Source organism: Peromyscus eremicus, chromosome 8b, assembly GCF_949786415.1.
Source record: "Peromyscus eremicus chromosome 8b, PerEre_H2_v1, whole genome shotgun sequence".
In the NCBI taxonomy this organism is placed as follows: domain Eukaryota; kingdom Metazoa; phylum Chordata; class Mammalia; order Rodentia; family Cricetidae; genus Peromyscus; species Peromyscus eremicus.
The window spans coordinates 17,864,992-17,883,623 of record NC_081424.1 but is presented as its reverse complement, the minus strand read 5'-3'; the positions used below and the strand labels follow the sequence as shown (position 1 = coordinate 17,883,623).

The following is an 18,632-nucleotide window of genomic DNA, read 5'->3' as shown; positions in this document are numbered from 1 at the left end:
TCAGTTCTACATATCAGCCACGGATTCCCTTGTTCTTCCCCCTCCCGCCCCCCTCACCTTCCCCCCAGCCCGCCCCCCATTCCCATCTCCTCCAGGGCAAAGCCTTCCCCGCAGACTGAGATCAACTTGGTAGACTCAGTCCAGGCAGGTCCAGTCCCCTCCTCCCAGGCCGAGCCAAGCGATCCTGCATAGGCTCCAGGTTTCAAACAGCCAACTCATGCAATGAGCACAGGACCCGATCCCACTGCCTGGATGCCTCCCAAACAGATCAGGCCAATCAACTGTCTCACCAATTCAGAGGGCCTGATCCAGTTGAGGACCCCTCAGCCATTGATTCATAGTTCATGTGTTTCCGTTCGTTTGGCTATTTGTCCCTGTGCTTTATCCAACCTTGGTCTCAACAATTCTCGCTCATATAAACCCTCCTCATTCTCGCTAATTGGACTCCCAGAGATCCACCCGGGGCTTAGTCATGGATCTCTGCATCCAGATCCCTCAGTAGTTGGATGGGGTTTCTAGCACGACAATTAGGGTGTTTGGCCATCCCATCACCAGAGTAGGTCAGTTTGGGCTGTATCTCGACCATTGCCAGCAGTCTGTTGTGGGGGTATCTTTGTGGATTTCTGTGGGCCTCTCTAGCACTTTGCTTCTTCCTATTCTCACTGGTTGTAAACCCAACCACATGACCTCCTCATCACTGCCTGTCTATACAGACCTGCAGGTCTTCTATGGTTGGTATTGAGATTAAAGGCGTGTGTCTCCATGCTGGCTGTATCCTTGAACACACAGAGATCTGTCTGTCATGTGATCTGGATTAAAGGTGTCCGCCACCACTGCCCGGCTTCTGCTATGGCTTGCTATTAGCTCTGATCCCCAGGCAACTTTATTTATTAAATACAAATAAAATCACATTTCAGTACAAATAAAATATCACCATATTTCCCCTTTTCTATTTTAATAAAAAGAAAAAGGGACAAATTTATAACTAATATAAGAAAAACTATATACAATGTTATGACATTATGATTTTTCCTGTTACATAAATTAATTTTAATTCATTTTACATTTGTTCAATATGTTAAATAAATATTTTATAAGCTTGTATTTTAAGGTACTTTATTTTTTTCACTAGTGAATTTTATTAGAATATTATGATTTTTTGCTATTACATAAATTAATTTTAATTCATTTTACATTTGTTCACTGTTAAATAAATATTTTATGTGTTTATGTTCTTTAAAAAAAAAAGAATAGAACATATTATGGTTGGTTTTAACATCAACGTGCCATAAATCAGAATATCTAAGTAGACAGCCTCCCCTAAATAAGTGCCCTGCCTTGGTTGATGTGAAAAGACCCTCCCCAATAGTAGTCCAGATAAAAGAGTGTGGCAGAAGGAAGAGCTTCCCTCCATTTGTTCTCGTGTTCTTCCTTCTCACCACCCTGGCGATTTGTCCTGTTGCTGCTGTTACTGTTGATCCCTTTCCTGATGTCAGAATCAGTGTTTTCAAGCTTTTGCTGTAGAATAGAGACCAGCAGGTCTCCAGGGACCTTCCAGGCTTCTACCGGCAGATAGGGACTGCTGAGGCACCCAGCCCTGTGATTGAACAACTAATGGTTGTCACCTCACTCTCCACACCTAGTGAGAGCCATTGAGGAAGCACACTGGCTGCTCAGGTTCCCATTCTCAGGGACATAGTAACTGCTGTGTGCTCAGCTCTTAGGTGTGAGTCTGTTGTTACTATTTTAAAACTGGGTTAATAAATTCACATGCATTTAATTCACTAGGACAGACTTTGGAGACATTTAAGTATGCCCTAGATATTTCCCCAGTCACTAGATTAAAATTTAGTTCACAGTATCAATTACATTATATGTAAGGGCAAAAGAAAATCTTAAGTGCATTATCCACAAATGTTGGTAAAAATAGTAATAATGATTCATTGTATATAAGTATAAAGCCATCAAACAACAAAAATAATCAGCTAAAAGTTTAGACCTTTTTAAGTTTTCCCTCTTTTCTGATTCTTGTCAATTCTGATTTTTATTCAATGCTTGGTTATAATTTTCCAAATTAAAAATTCTAATATCGCTCTCCCATTTTCTTGAATCAGTAAAAGTTGAAGATTCATTGTGTGAATGGGAAGATGTTTTTTGATACAAAAAAATTAATTTTTATTTCCATTGGTGTTCTGCCCATACTCATGTCTGTATGAGAGGGTTTGATCACATGGACTGGAGTTATAGATAATTGTGAGCTGCCATGTTGGTGCTGGGAATTTAACCAGAGTCCTCTACAGGATAAGCCATTTCTCCAGAGTTCTTGATGCAAAATTTCATCATAGAAGATGAAGAAAAATTGTCTACTACAGAGAACTCTTTGCAGTGATTTTTCTACATCACAAAGCACTATGTTTTATGCTTTTAGTGCACAGTACCAATGCTAACTAGAACCAAAATAATTTAATTTCGAAATTTGAAATCATTCATTAAACTTATTACAATTTATCCAAGCATAGTTTACTCATTTTGTTCCTTAATAAAGTTTGGCATTTAATGATTAAGATACAGAAACATATCAATATTGATATAAAAATAGGCCTTCTGCTTAATTGACTTTTATGTTTCTTTTATACTAACAGTAGAATTCTATTCTTCATTTACATCCCAGACAAACTTCAAGGGAAAATTTTTCATGTTCCTCTTGAATATCATGTCAAATCTTTCATTCTGCTGCACGGTTAAATGATGTTTCCAGTCTCCAATGGTACCTAGTGGGATAAGCACAGGGACAGCACATAGGTGAGTAAATGAAACTATCAAAGCAAAGGTCACTCTAAGCAACTTCAGTATCTTCTCCAACCCATGCAAAGTCATTGTGAGTTCTCTGTGGAGTTTAGTACCTCACCTTTCTTTATGGAAGACTGAGCAGTGAAAGAAACCTATGCAATAACACAACAAATATATTAGGTCAATGTCCCTTGTATTATCTAACCAGTCATAACCAATCTTTAGCAGAAAACAAAAACCCTAACAAATATAAATACATGAGAAATTTTGAAGTGTATTTTACTACATGTTAAGCATCATACAAACCAGCAATATTAATTGATACAATGCAGCATATATCCCCAAAGTTGTAGTTGCACATGCTCATGTTTCAGTCTTCCATTTTATCCCACTGGTCTATATGTCTATTTTATGTCAGTACCATACTGTTTTCATTATTATGGCTTTATAATGTATTTTAAAATCTAAAATGGAAATCCGTACAATATTATTCTTTTTTGTCATGATTGCTTTGGCTATCCAAGGTATTTTCTGATTACATATGAATTTGGGGTTGGCCTTTTTTATATTTCTGGGAAGAATGTTGTGGATATTTTGATTGGAGTTGCACCATATCTATAAATTCCTTTTGGTAAGATAGTCATTTTCTCTATCTATCTTAAATCTCCCAATTCGTGAACATGGGAGGTCTTTCCAGTTTCTAATGTCTTCCTAAAACTGTTCACAGATTTAAACTTTTCATTGCAGAGGTCTTTCACCTTCTCGGTGGGGTTTATTCCAGGATATTTTATTACCTTTGAAGCTCTTGTAAGTGGGATTATGTCCATCATGTCTTTCTTAACATGTATGTTGTTGATGTATAGAAAGGCTACATATTTTTGTAAATTGGTTCCATATATTCAGAACTCTGCCAAAATTGTGGGTTGTTTCTGCAGGTTTTTGTTGGAATTTGGGGGTTCTTTTATGTATAATATCATATCATATTCAAATAGGGATAATTTGGCTTCTTCTTTTCCTGTCTGTCTCTCTTGAATTTCCTTCTCTTGCCTTGTGCTAGTTCTTCAGTCGCTTTGTTAAAAAGAGAAGTGGACACAGTGGACAGTCCTATCTCATTCCTGGTTTTCATGAGACACCTTTAAGGTTCTCTCAGTTCAGGATAATGTCGGCTGTACATTTGTCATATATAGTCTTTATTATGTGAAGGTGTGTTCCCTCCACTCCGAGTCTCTCTAGAACTGTTATCATGAAAGTATGTTAGATTTTGTCAAAGGCTTTTTCTGCATCTTTTGTGATAATCATGTGATTATTGTCTCTAAGTACATTTATATGGTTCATTACATTTATGGACTTACATATGTTGAGTCATTTCCACATTGCTGGGATAAAGCTCACTACTTAAGGCTTTTAGGTCATGGATATTATTTTATTTTTTACTTTTTTTGAGACAGGGCTTCTTTATGTAATGCTGGCTGTCCTGGAACTTGCTTTGTAGAGCAGGCTGGCTTTGATCTTAGAGACTGGCCTCCATGTGCCTCCAAAGTGCTGGGATTAAAGGCATGTGACACCATGCCCCAGAAAGGTCATGGTTTTTAGAAAAGAACCTACTACCACCAGTTTAAAAGATGAGAACAATTCCTAGATGCATTCTAAAACATAACCCTATACCACAGATAAGTGTAGCTCTCATGCTTCATCAAAGAAATTTCTCTTTAAAACAAACAGAAATCATTACAGAAAACCATAACAGTTCATAATGCAGCTACCAATGGCTTCTGCAGAGTTCAGCACCAATGAACACATCTAAAACAGGAATCCTGAACCTAAGACTCAGAGAACATTGTGAAAGAGGGGGCAGAAAGATCTTAAGAGTGATACTATGCCTCTTAGAAGTGACAGAGATGCTATACCTCATGATATCTCAAGAACATAGCTGCCTAAGCAGGGCCTGAACAATGATAATATCAATGGGCATGCTAACAAGGAAGGAGGAACCTTCAAGGGTCCCACCCCTAGACAATGAAGAGGCAACTAGTGAGTGCTGACAGAAGGAGAATTGACCATTCAAGGATGAGCCCACTAACTGGTTAACCAATACAAAGTGGTTAGCCCTGAAACCATACACCACACGACTCTTACTGAAAGAAGTCAGCAGGTGGTATTTATATACTTATGCATTGACATATGTAATAATAAGAATCAAAATAAGGCCATCAGTTTAAGAGGGAGTGAGGAGAGCACCTGGGAGAGGCGGGAGGGAAGGGGCATGCCAAGGGTTAGAACGGCAGGGAAGGAGGCAAATGATACAATGTTTTAATTAAAATTTCTAATAAAAATTAAAGAGTACATAAAGGCCAGAAAAAATGTAATTGCATAGTGCCACAATTAGAGGACTTTTAAAAATTATTTTGTTATTTACCCCAAATGTGTGTTTCATGTGTGTGTGTGTGTGAGAGAGAGAGAGAGAGAGAGACATACATATGATTCAAACTTGTCAATTCCTCAATTTTCATTGTAAAATTAAATCCAAAGACTTTCAACTAATGATGTTAAGGTCACAGAGGGCAACACAGTTGCCACTGTTACCATTCTAGAGTGTACACATTACAACCACCATTACAGCCGTTTATAATGGAAACAAGCACATGATAGTTTCTACTAGAACACGTGATTATACAAAATGTTTTCCTTGCATTTGAAGGACAGCAAACTAATATTGGTATGAGACTTGATGAACATTGGTCTAGTTGTAGAATAAGAAGTAAAGGGATGTTAAATGGGAGAAGAGAAAAATTATCAAAATCTACAACTATTTCAATAAAACATTTAAAAATTATTTATAGCCAATGTCCATCATTATAATGGTAAGTGATGAATTATCGAAAAGTAATCAAAATACACATCAAATTATGTTTTGGAATGTTACATTAAATGATATAATAAATTAAAATTTTGACTTATGAGGTTAAAGAGTACCAGTTTAGGGGAGGCCGTTCTTTCTTGACAGCTGCTGACACATAGTTAGGTCACAATACCTGCATATGGTTGTCCATGCCTGTGTCCCCACCACGTGGGAGGTAGAGGCAGTGCTAGGCGTTAAAGGTAATCCTCAGTTACACATAGCAAGTTCAAAGCCAGCCTGACTCACATGCATGAGGCCATGTCTCAAAAATGAAAATAAAATCTTAGTTGTTGATACAAAAGTGAATCACAGAAGACAGGGTAAGTGAGACACAACTGTAATTATTGTAATAAAAGAGAGTGGCACACGAGGAAGGAGCAATTTAACCTCCTTCACTCCAGATATACAGTAGGATATGTTTTATAATATCCTGAAAGAAATAAACAGAAGTAAAATTAAAATTCTTCTGGACTAATCCAAGAGCGATGCCTCAAGTCTATTCCCAGCACTTGAAAGCAAGAGGCAGGAGGAAACCAAGTTCTAGGCCAGCCTGAGCTATACAGTGTCTGTGATCCAGCCTGGACCAAGTAGCATGACTTTCTTTCAAAATAAATAAAATCACGCAATTTAGAATTGTTCCCTCTAAAATATCCATTGCCTAGGTCAAGACTACTGGCATGCTTTAAAAGAGTTGAGTCATATGAGCTATAAAGAAGGAAAGCCACACTTATTAAATGAGTAAAACTATCATGTTTTTTACTAAATTGCCATTAAATTTCCAGAGAAACTTTATTAGTCCAGTGTCCATTAAGATTTATTATGTTCTCTGGGTTCCCAGTACCTTTATTACCTGGAGAAACACATTGGACGCACAGTACTTTAGCTCCAAGGGAAGAGATTCGGGGAAGTCTTAGTACTTTTATTACTATAAACCAGTGTTTCTCACCTTTGCGCAAGAAATAGCCTTTGTTTCTCTCCCCGATTTCGTTTTTTATAATATTATCATAATTTGCTCGTGGGTCAGATTTCATGTTCTGAAATGTAGCTTGTCTCACAACAGCATCTACATCCTTTTCACTCAGTTTTTTCTCCAGAAAACTGCAGATTTTAATCACCGACTTCCTGAGGTCCTAAAAAAGTTGTGGGTTGAGAAATTAATGACTTTATGATGGAGGTGTGAGTTTCAGCCAACCATGTGATATGAATACTAAAATTCCCTCCTGGACAGCAAAGATGGCTGAACAAAAGCAAAGGGGAAAATAAATTAATATGATTACTTCAATTGATAGTAGAAAAAACTTTCAGTAAATCACAGCACACAGCAGTTGAAAGTGTTTCAAATCAAAAGGCTGCATGTAAACACATATAATCAATCTTAGTAGTAGATATACATATAAAGACTTCCAGGTGGTGTTGGAATCACTCAAACATTCCGACCTCTCTTTACTACAACACTGGTAATAAATAAAGAACAGAACAATTGGGCAATAAAAGGTAAAGAAGATTGTAATCTAGAAGCGTACTAAGTAGATCATGTGGTTTCCAGTGTAGAAAATGCTAACAAATACCAATGCCGTTTTATAATGGTGTAATGTACAAAATCAAAACCACACAAATACCAGGTGAATTTTTATACATTAATAAGGAAACTGCATCAACACTGCATCAATCACACCAAAAATTTTAGCATTAAAGTTAAGAAAGGCAGTGAGACCAGCCATTACTGAAATAAATACAAGATAACGAACAGACAATTGTCTAATATATAAGAATTGCAAAACAGTAACTTTAAGGTAACATCCAAAACAATCTGCATTCAATGAAGTTCTTAAGAACTCAATTAAAAAAAATAGAAAAACTCATTGCAAAATTTATTTGAAAAGATACTGAATGGGTAAATAACCTTGAAAGAAGTGGTTAAGTTTGCAGTATTCATACTTTCCAGATTTCAAAAGTTAGTAAAAAATCATGAAACCCAAAAATGCTATAGTCATTCTATAAGTAGAAAATGTGACAAAAATTCTTTTTCTGGAACTCCATGAATCATTTTAATCAACTGTCATAATTTTCATAAATGGCTCTGCATTAAATTACTGTTACTTGTAACAAAATGTTTGATAAAATATATATACTAAAATTTTAAATATGAAATTGTGACTTCCATTTTTATGAAAAAAATAAACATCAATGGACAAAAAAAGTCCAGATAGACCCTGAGAAAATATTGGTGGCTGACTTCAACACTTCATTTTCAATTCTAAATAGGCCATCCAAATTAAAAATCAACATAGAAAACTCAGTTAAATTTCATCATAGATTAAAAAGATACAACAACTATTTACAGAACACTTTATCTATATTTGTCTGATTTCTATTGTGATAAAACACTGGCCAAAACAATGTGGGAAGAAAAGGAATTATTTCACCTTGGAGGTGATAGTCCATCATCAAGAGAACTCAGGAACTGAAGGCAGGAACTGAGGTAGATTGTGGGGAATGCTCCCTACTGACTTGCTCCTCATGGCATGCTCACCTGGCTTTCCATTCTTTATCTTTCTTTTATGTGAAAGGAACTTATGTGGCCCATACAATAACTACATCATAGTTAGTAACTTACTTCTACAAATAGCTTCACTGTGCAATGACCATGAAGGGACTTGAAGAAATGGAAAGCACATTAGATAGAAGTAGATTCACAGATTACCTGAAAACTTTAACTATAACTCTGGTTATTAATTCAAGGAGACAAAATTAAAAATTGTCCAAAAACCCAGACTCTGACTGAGAATGTAGGTTAAAAAGAGAACATTTGTATGGCATGCATGAGACTACAGTTTCAATTACCAGCATAGAAACAAACAAACAAAACCAAGATACTCAAAATAATATACCAGATTAGATATTGAGTGCAAGAGCATTCACCATGAGTAACAGTGTAGATCTTACACAATTAAAAATAAGCCCACAAGGGGGCAGTGATGGCGCACACCTTTAATCCCAGCATTCGGGAGGCAGAGGCAGGCAGATTCCTGAGTTTGAGGGCAGCCTGGTCTGCAGAGGGTGATCCAGGACAGGCACCAAAACTACACAGAGAAACCCTGTCTGGGGGGGGCGGGGAAAAGCTCACAATATAACCCAATGACACCATTCCTTGTTGTATTCCAATGAAAATAAAGTCAGCATTCCAAAACCTAACTGGTGTCCAATGTTGTTGCATTCTTCTCCCTAGTCAAGGCATGGAATGTGCCTAGATGCCAATCAATGCATAAAAGAATAAAAAACACTATAAATACAAAAATAGAGTATTATTTAGACACTAAGTATAGTCAGAAGACTTCCTGTGTCTTGCCTGGTCTGCGGTCAGGACAAATCTCTCATCCACAGTCCCACAGCCTTTTATAAAATAATCACACAGAGGCTTAATATTATTTGTAACTGCTTGGCCATTGGCTCATGCTTATTACTGACTACCTCTTACACTTAAATTAACCCTTAATTCTTATTTATGTTTAGCCATGTGGCTTGGTACCTTTTCTCAGTTCTGCCTTGTCTTCCTGCTTCCTCTGTCTCTGGCTGGTGACTCCTGATTCTGCCCTCCCTCTTCCCAGAATTCTTCTTGTCTCCTTGCCCCACCTATACTTACTGCCTGGCTACTGGCCAATCAGTGTTTTATTAAACCAGTGTACAAAAGCATTATCCCACAGCATTTCCCCTTTTCTGTCTAATCGAGAAGGAAAGTTTTAACTTTAACATAGTAAAGTTACATATAATAGAACAGTTATCAAGCAAGAATTACAGTTACAATATCTAGTCCATTAGTATTCAACTACAACAAAGAAAAGTAAAAATCTGTGTTGGTAATGGATGAACCTTAAAACATCAGATTAAGTGAAATCAACCAATACAAAGAAATAGAAATCACATCACTCTCCTATGGAGAAAAAAAATGTAATGGTCTTTCTGAAAGTTGAACTATGGTTATTAGGAATTGGTAAGAGTCCTGGGAAAACAATGGGTGGAGTAAGAGTGATTGGATAAGACCAATGCATACTGTGTTCATGAATGTCAATACCCCACTGAATCTACTAACACAAATAATTGAAGAGGGTTGATAATATCTTTTAAAGATAAGTCTATTCTAGACACATAAGGTTGTCTTATTGATACAGGTGGCTATCACAAGAGATGACCACTGGGAAAAGAAAGCCTCCAGACAGACCAATCAATAAAGGAGAGGCTGGATCTCAGTAGCCTCCTTCAATACTGAGCCCAAGGGAGAGTGTGATATGAGGACACCTGGGAGTGTGTTGTTCAAACTCAGAGATGAGAAATAATTTTCAAAACAACTTTCTCATCTTACCTTCTTCATATCTTCATAGCTTAGGAACATAATATTGAAGTCATGTCTGTGTTCATACCAGCCCCGGATGTGATCAAACCAACAGCTTCCTACAACTGAAGGGAAGATAAGTGAGCAAGGCACTATACTTACTGAACATCAAACTTTATTTGTTCTTTTCTGGTTTAGACTATTCAGAAATAAAAATGAAGCCCCTACAACTGGATGTCCACCTGACTATTTAGGAAGAGTTATTTTTGTGTAACAATTACACAAGGCTCATACCAACCTACCTATTTAGGGATGTAGCAAGACAGACATTGAGAAAGTCTATTGTCAGGGACTGGAGGGACTGCTCAGTGGTAAAAGCACTGCTGCTCTTGCTGAGGACCCAGATGTGATTCTCTGCGCCCACATGGGGGATCAGAAACCATATGTAAGTTCAAGTGTCTGAATTCAAAGTTATCCTTAAGGGATGTTCATATTTCTCCTCTCTCTGAAGTCATGTGTCTTCATTTCTCGTATCCTCTCTCTGAATAACAGTGTTTCCTTGCTACAATGAAGCAGAACCTGAATATAATTTTAGCAATGTGTGAGATCCTGATTCCACACCCCACAGCCTCTTTCACTAGTCAATTTTCCTCAGTAGTAGCATGAATAATTCCAGTTTCCTCACAAGTGTGTGCCTTTAAGAGCACACACTCACCCTCAACTTCTGCTGTGTGACTCTTCCTATGCCATTAGCCAGAAAAAATGGATAAAATGTTTGCAAGCTTCTTGTTGTCTAGCCAGAGTACTTCCTAAATAATACAAAGCTGCAAGCTGGTACCCCTCAAATGGTGTGAACAACAGCAGGGTAATTATTGTGTATCAGATTATGTTGGTTCACTGCCCCCTACATCTCTTAGATATGTGTTCCCTACTTTGAGATGGCTTAAATATCATCTGTACTTTGTAAACTAGTGAGAGGGAATAAACGAAGTTACCTTTTCCATCTAGAAATTTTTCCAGATAATGTTCTATGGTGTCTGTAGCTTCTAAGGAAACCACCCAGTTTGAAAAATGAAAAAACGAGATCAAAACATCTTTGGGATTTCTGTAAATATAAAGAATCTGCAGGAAAAAAAACCACAGAGTTGCTTTAGTAATTCTTGGTTATTCTAATAAGTTCTGAACAATTATATAACAGTTCTTATTCAAATAAATCTTTATTTTCATCTAGGTAATATTTATGAAAATGCAGCTGATTATCTACTTTTGTTTCATGTTATGAAAAGTGAATACTTCCATTTACATAGTGTTTCACACATGTACAAGAACACAGGTCATATCCTAGAAATATATTATTTGTAAAGTTGATAAATATGGTAAACATGTTTTCCATATATCTTAATGCTATAGCAATTGATAGTCATTGAGTTTTTGAGCTATTTTATATATAGCACTGGAAATAAGTGGAAATATAAGAATGAACTATTACGTTGGTACAAGCATTAACAGTATATACATGTAATTTAAAAAGACATTTTTCTCTGCTATTATAAATAATTAGCAAGTTTATTAAGAGTAGTAGAAAAACAAATGTATTTCTAGTCTTGAAACAAGGAAATATTTCTTAAATAAGGTATTGTTGTTGTATTAGTCTTTTGTTTGTGTTTTGAGAAAGAACTTAAAGTTGGGTGGATAGGGATGCGGAGAGGATCTGAAAGGACCTGGGGGAGGGGAAGAATATGATCAAAATATATTTAAATTTAAAATTGTTTTAAATAATAAAAATACAATAAAAAGAAAATAAGTAAATAATGAATTTATATTTTAAAAAGTCAGTATGTTTGATTATACTAAAATTAAGAATGTTACTAACCAATTTAAACCACAAAGTTACACAAAGTTCTAAAACAGGAGAAAGGCCACAAGTATAAGTCTATTAGTATTCAGAAGTGATGGAATTCATATCAGTAGGAAAATTATACTAAAGTTATAATAATGAAAAGCTGGACCAGTGGTAGAACCTTTTCACCGAATTATAATGGGTCCTGGTCAATAAATATCAATCATGTTTCATCTCATGATTGAGTACTGATGGACAACTTAAGACCATTGTGAGTGGCCGTTCAATAACTGCCACACTGGCAAACATTTAAGTCCAAGTTACCAGTTAGTGTCAAGTTACTAGAGAAAAAACAAGAAGTGATCCTTTGCTGGTTCCAGCAACAACTTCCGAAATAATACACCACCTCTGTAAGCTGACTGCTCTGGTATTTGTGAGTCTGCTGTTTTGTTCACATGTGAGGATTCTACGGAGGCTGGTAGAAGGGTGTCCAGGAGACACACTCAAGAATGTTCAGAGAGATGTATCATCATAGCATAAATACCGAAATAATTTTGTTATCCAACACTTAGGATATTTTATCTGTCCAAAAGTGACAAAGCTCTATGACATACTTTAGCCTTTTTCTTCTTGAGACCTTTTGGTACTAAGTAATATGCAAGGTGGGAAGTGAAGATACGTGGTGACGGCATTTTGACATAGTCTAAATTGTGAATATTGTACTCAAAGAACGGTGCTCTGTCCACTGTTTGCACGTTTTCAGTCCTGTTTCGGTGGCCCTCAAAATAAATCAAGCTGAGGATCTGCTGAGTCCAGATGGTACCTGTGAAAATAGATAACAATCTTGTTTTCAATCTTGAGGTAGGTTGAAGTAATAACTATCTGTGGTAATATCATCCATCTTAAAGTGATTGATGCTTTTTAAATATTCCATGTATGCTAACACATAAGGATAGCTTTTATTTGATTTTTATCTATACTTAACAATAACATTAGAAAGGATAAAATCAAGGGTTCTGAGTTCCCTTTTTAGTTGTATAGTTATTTTGTTCTGATTTCTTGATAGTGATTATTCAAATTATTCCTATAGCTTCTCTGTATTCTATGTCCCATGAGAAGCCTTTTTGTAGTATTTCAAACTTCTAATTGGCAACTAGTATTTGTAGATTAATGGGTACGTTCTTATAATACCACACATGTACACACTGTGCTAAAATTACTTCTTTATACTGTTTGGAGCCTTATGAGTTATTTCTTCTTGATCTTCATAAATATAATTATCTAGGGTATTGGATGCCTTTCACTGTGTGTTACAGGCAGTCCTGTTCCTCTCTGAGACTTTCTTAGAAGTTTGCTGTCACAATTTTAGAAAACTTAACAAAATTGACATGCGTTCAGTTCCTTCCTTTTTGTGCTTCTTAAGCCCAATCCTAGGTGTCCAAGTTTCCATAATAAATACACTGTAGGGAAAGAAGAGGTCCAGGTTTCCAGTTTACTTACTGATTCTTGGATTAGTAACCATTCAAGTAAGATAACAACAATGAAACTCTTTGGGAAATACTTATAAACACCCAACCCTATTTCCACTTCAAATGAATGTGGGTGTGATCAAATGTAGTGGTACTAATGTTTGACCTTATTTATTAATAATGACTCAAAATGATTTGCCCGCGCAAATTTTGACATGAGCATTCACTCTCATTATTCTGAGGATGAGATTATGGTGAATTCCATCAAACTGTCCCTGCGATTTTGAAATGACCGTTCTTGAGAAGATGTCACAGACTCCAGAGGTGTAACAACTAAAGTGTCTGATATCTTGCATGGCTCATTACCATCCATAACCATTATTCCAGCCTTCATCCAAGACCTCCAGGAGCAGCTAGTCATTCTCTAGGGAATACCAGGTTATTTAAGGCATAAAACCAAGGGTGTGATAGGATGAAGATGCTTGGTTTACACTTTTCTCTCATTGCCATGATGAGGCCAGGTTGGCAGTATGGACCACAGCCAGGGTACAGCTCATGTTGCAGTGTGTAAATGTGCATCTAGACACAAATTGGTTCCAGGTCCATAAAAGGAAGAATCTCCTAAAATATTTCTGTAAACCTTGGTGTGGTTATACACTGGAAAAAATAAAATTAATCTCCAAATAACCATTTTGTCTCACAAAAAAATATCTAAGAGGAGCTTCCAGAGCACTGGAACAGGTGAAGATTGGTGGGAAATGACCTTTTAAAGAAAAGCCATGCTTGCTGTTGGCTGTACTAACTGTAAAACAAAACAAAACCCAAAACCTCTATTTCTGACCAGTCTCTTACTACACAGAAATTTATAAAAACGCAGCAGTCTAACTTGCTAGGGTATACAAAGTTGAAGTATTTTTCAGATCTTGACAAGTAAGGTCTGGAGTTCAGGATCTACAGTAAAATGAGATGGTGAGTCTCAGAGTCTTGAAGTTCTGTGACACACGTAAACATTCTAGAAGTAGAAAGCAAGGCAGCACTTGAAGTGAACAATGAAATTGATTTTGAAATAATATTTTTTTATCTTTGCATGCTTGTACATGTGCCTGTGTGTGTTTGTGGTGCATATCTGGTGATTGTGTATATGATGCACATGTGGTGGGCAAGTGTGTGTGAGAGAAAGATTGATGCATTTACATGTTCATATGTGAGTGCAGGCACATGCATGTGTGGTGGTCAGAGTACAATTGCCTTCCATCTTGGCTGAGATATGTTCATTTTCTGATCATGTAGTCCAGCTGGTTCATGAACATCTGGGGATTCTCCTGTCTCTGTCTCCCACCTCACCATTGGAAGGTCAAGATTATGGACACACATTACCACATCTGGCCTACAAGAATTTAAGTGATCTAATCTCAGGTCCTCAGGCTTACAAGGTCAAGACATGCATTTTGCACAATGAGCCATCACCTCTACCTTGAAAAGACTTCTATGAACAAACCATCTACAATCCTATTGTCTGTAGTGTTTGGCAACAACCACACATGAACTAATTTTTAAAAGGGCATGTGAAATTTTAAGGAGGATGGATTTTGCTTGTTTGTTTGCTTTTTGTTTTTCAAGGCAGGGTTTCTCTGTGTAATTTTGCTGCCTGTCTTGGACCTCACTCTGTAGACCAGGCTGGCCTCGAACTCACAAAGATCCACCTGGCTCTGCCACCTGAGTGCTGGGATTAAAGGCATTTGCCACTACCACCCGGCTTTTTTTTTTTTTTAAGATTTATTTCTTAAATTGTATCAACCACAGTAAAAACACAAATCAAGACCTCCAAGTGTTGACCCTGGAGACTCAGAAGTCACCACTGAAATAGGATTTTCCTGTCCCCAGCAGGACACCACTGCTCCAGCTCTGCTCTGTACTGATGGACTTCACACCTCAAGAAAGTGTGTGTGTGTGTGTGTGTGTGTGTGTGTGTGTGTGCTTCTGAGTGCAAAAGCTTCTTAAATTGTATTAAGTAGATCTCAGTTCCTGTAGAATACTTTTAAGGTAAGTGATATATGACGGAAAATTCATCCTAAATGATGAAGCACTTGCATATTTCCACCCAGGAGAAATTATTTCATACTATGTCATCCCCGTCCAACAGACCAAACAGGTCAGTGCTCACTGGGTGTCTGCTCCTAGCTCCATGTGGCACATCTCATTATCATAACATTCCTACTTCCCACCAGAGTGCACACTGTGTTCTCTCTCCAATGGTGGCCTTCTCTCCTACAGATTGGGGTCTCATTTAGATTTTGTCTGCTCATAAATTGCTATGTAAGTATAGGTTTGCTGCTGTGGGTGAGTTGACAGGAGCCATGTTTGCCCACATAATACTAAAGCAAAGACAAGACATTAAAGCACATGCCCACTCCTGGCACTTACCAGATTTTGGATACGTGACTAGGAAGACATCATCATCTCTAATTTCAAAATCTTCCATTGTTTCTAAATGCTGAATGTTCACAAAACATTTCTCAAAATTATATCCCTTAAATTTAAATAAGTATTCACTTGCACTGTCCATGGTTATTCACCTAGAAGTAAATACATAGAATACATTTGTGTGTCAAGTATTATACAGTACTGAGTAATAATTACTGGGAGGTCAGTATGTGCCAAGCACCATTTAAATATCTTATGTATATAAATATTTACTGTGAAAAACAAATTTCATAGATTGTGTTATCTGAATTTCATAATACTTTAATGCTGCTTTATTTTTCAAATCACCTCATCAAATATGAGGAATAGAAGAGTAAAATGTTAGGTACATTTTCCTGTAATTCCATGTGAGAAGGATTATCACAATCCTAAATACACAGATGAGAAAATGGGGCTACAGAGATGTCAACCACATTATTCAAGGACGCCCAGCTAGCCACCCTCAAAGGATTTCATAACCAAAAATTGGGCACAGTCCACGCAGATAATCTAGAATATTTTGTGGGTTTTTTTAACCTGCATGTTTTAATTCTTACAAAAGTAAGAAACTCTCCAGGGTGAACTTTTGTATTTAATGTAGGGTTTGGATAATCTGCTCCCTCAAAATGAGGCTTCCGCAACTTATCTACTTAGTGGCTCTAGAAATGGGCAACATTTGTGTTTCTGCAAGTAACTTATAATTACAGTAACTTATAGTTACAGTTATAGTAACTTATAGTTGCAAGGTTTCCTACATAGTCTAGGCTGGCCCAGAACTCAGTATGTAGACCAGGCTAGCCTCAATGTGCATGGATGATATTGGCTGTATTGGAATTACCTTCATGTGGAGGACACCTGACAAATTTCTTTATAGACGTCTATCAGGTAGATAATCACTTAACCAGACCATGACTTATAATGCCTGATTGGAAACCTCTTGCCTTGCAGGTTCCCTAACTGACAGCTCAAGTCCAAGCATCCTGACTATAGAGTGTTGGAAATAAAAAGGTCGGGCTAAAGGAACACATACAATTCCAGTTGAGGTAGATAACACTGGTATTGAAAAAGAAAACTTAGATTTATCCTCTGGAGTGTGCTGAAGAAAATACACAGCACGTAACACTGACCAATGGAGAGTCCATTCATAGAGACTGTTGCTGAAGTACAGAGGAAACAAAGGTGAGTCACTGCCACACCTCACCTAACACCCACAACACCTTCCACATACCATCTAAAGAGCCGTTATGTATTCCATCCTGACCATCCTGGATAGGAGTGTCAGAATGCTGCTGTAAGCACACAGGATGAAATTTTCGCTTCTTCTTTATTGTGTTCAGTGACTCACCTGGGCTGTCTTTTATGAGAAAGAGAAGGAGAGAGGAGGCAGAGAGAGAGGGAGAAGAGGGACAATGGGAGAGAGACAGAAAATTTCATTCTCTAAAACAAGGAGAGGAAAGAGGGTATGAAGAAGGTTCACTATGGAAATAGACATCAGAGGTTTTTAGTGACAACAGGAAAAATGAATATACAATGAAAAAGCTGATGTATGTTCCCTTTGTATTTTTGTATTGAACCTCAAGAAAAAGAGGAAAACAAAATTAATAAGAAAAAAAAACTATTGAGACAAGGTCTCTTCATGTAGTCCTGGCAGGCCTGGAACTCATTGTATAGACCAGGCTGATCTCCAGCTCACAGAGATCCACTTTCTTCTGCATCCAGAGTGCTGGGATTGAAGTCAAGCACCACCATACCCAGACCATAAGAAGATAATTGTACATATATTATGCAGAAGAGAGGGAAAGCCTTGGTAGTCTCTAAATCTATTCCTTTCTACTCACAGTTTGTAGATCAATGGAAGAAGCAAAACCAGTTCTGATGGAATGTTAAGAAAAACAGGAACTGATGGTTACTGGGGTATAAATAGTCCCTGCCACATTTTTCTTGGCCAATTACAAGTGTTCTTGGAAAAGTAAAGTGAACTCAACCAGGACACGTTGGGTAAGATTGTGCTGGCAACTAGGAAAAACTTATCACATGTTCTTAGGAGAGTGAAATACGTTACACATTAGGAGATTATAGTTAAATATTATAGAAATATGGAAGAAAAATTTCACATTTACTAAATTATGAGGATTATTATGCAAACAGCAAGTTATATTTGATACCTACAGCTACAACTTGCTTGGATAAATTCTGGAACATGGTGGTAACCAAATCCTTTTAAGAATATCTGAGTGGGTAGTTTCAATTTTTCAGGGCTTTATTACCCTTTCCTTTATCCCAGTTGGTCCTAGTTATGAATTTTTCTGTTTGTTTTCATTTTGGTTTTTGTTTTCGTTGGTTTTGTTTTTTTGTTTTGTTTTGTCCACTTGGCACACGATAGGCCATCTGTGAAAGGGGAACCTTGGTTGAGGCCTCGTCAAAACTGCCTCTAGAGGAGCCTGTGTGGCATTTTCTTAATTAATGATCAGTGTAAGGAGTTGAGCCCACCGTGGGAAGCGCCACCCCTGGATAGATTGTGCTGGGTTGTACAAAAGAGCACACTAAGCAAGCCATGTAGAGTAAGCCAGTAAGCAGCAATCTTCCATAGACTCTGCCTCAGGTCCTGCCCCCAGGTTCCTGCCTAGAGTTCCTATTCCAACTTTTGTTCATGGTGGGGTATAAGTGGTAAAATAAAATAAACTCTTTCCTGCCCAAGTTGCTTTGGGTCATGATTTTATCACAGCAACAGAGAGAAAACTAAGTCACCATCTGTGCTGGCTAGTTTTATGTCAACCTGACACAAGCTAGAATTATCTGAAAGGAGGGGACCTCAATTGAGAAAATGCCTCCAAAACGTCA

The 18,632-nt window shown here is 37.2% G+C and overlaps 1 protein-coding gene across 1 annotated transcript; it reads right to left on the bottom strand.

The window, feature by feature from the left end:
• Nucleotides 1–1,167: 1,167 nt before the first annotated feature.
• On the bottom strand, nt 1,168–17,667 carry LOC131918800 (amine sulfotransferase-like). The gene is made up of 7 exons (XM_059272980.1): nt 17,630–17,667; nt 15,753–15,904; nt 12,474–12,682; nt 11,015–11,141; nt 10,050–10,144; nt 6,636–6,819; nt 1,168–2,771 (listed from the first exon to the last, which is right to left on the bottom strand). Exons 2-7 carry the CDS (start codon nt 15,892–15,894, stop codon nt 2,650–2,652), a joined length of 879 nt encoding a protein of 292 aa, XP_059128963.1. The 5' UTR covers nt 15,895–15,904; nt 17,630–17,667; the 3' UTR covers nt 1,168–2,649.
• Between the last annotated feature and the right edge of the window lie 965 nt (nt 17,668–18,632).

Coding starts and splice junctions, on each gene's coding strand:
- LOC131918800 (XM_059272980.1), bottom strand. CDS start 15,894: ATGGACAGTGCAAGTGAATACTTATTTAAATTTAAGGGATATAATTTT. Junction 11,142..12,473: donor TCAAGAAGAAAAAGGCTAAA/GTATGTCATAGA, acceptor TTTTTCCTGCAG/ATTCTTTATATTTACAGAAA. Junction 2,772..6,635: donor AGGCTATTTCTTGCGCAAAG/GTGAGAAACACT, acceptor TTATCCCACTAG/GTACCATTGGAGACTGGAAA.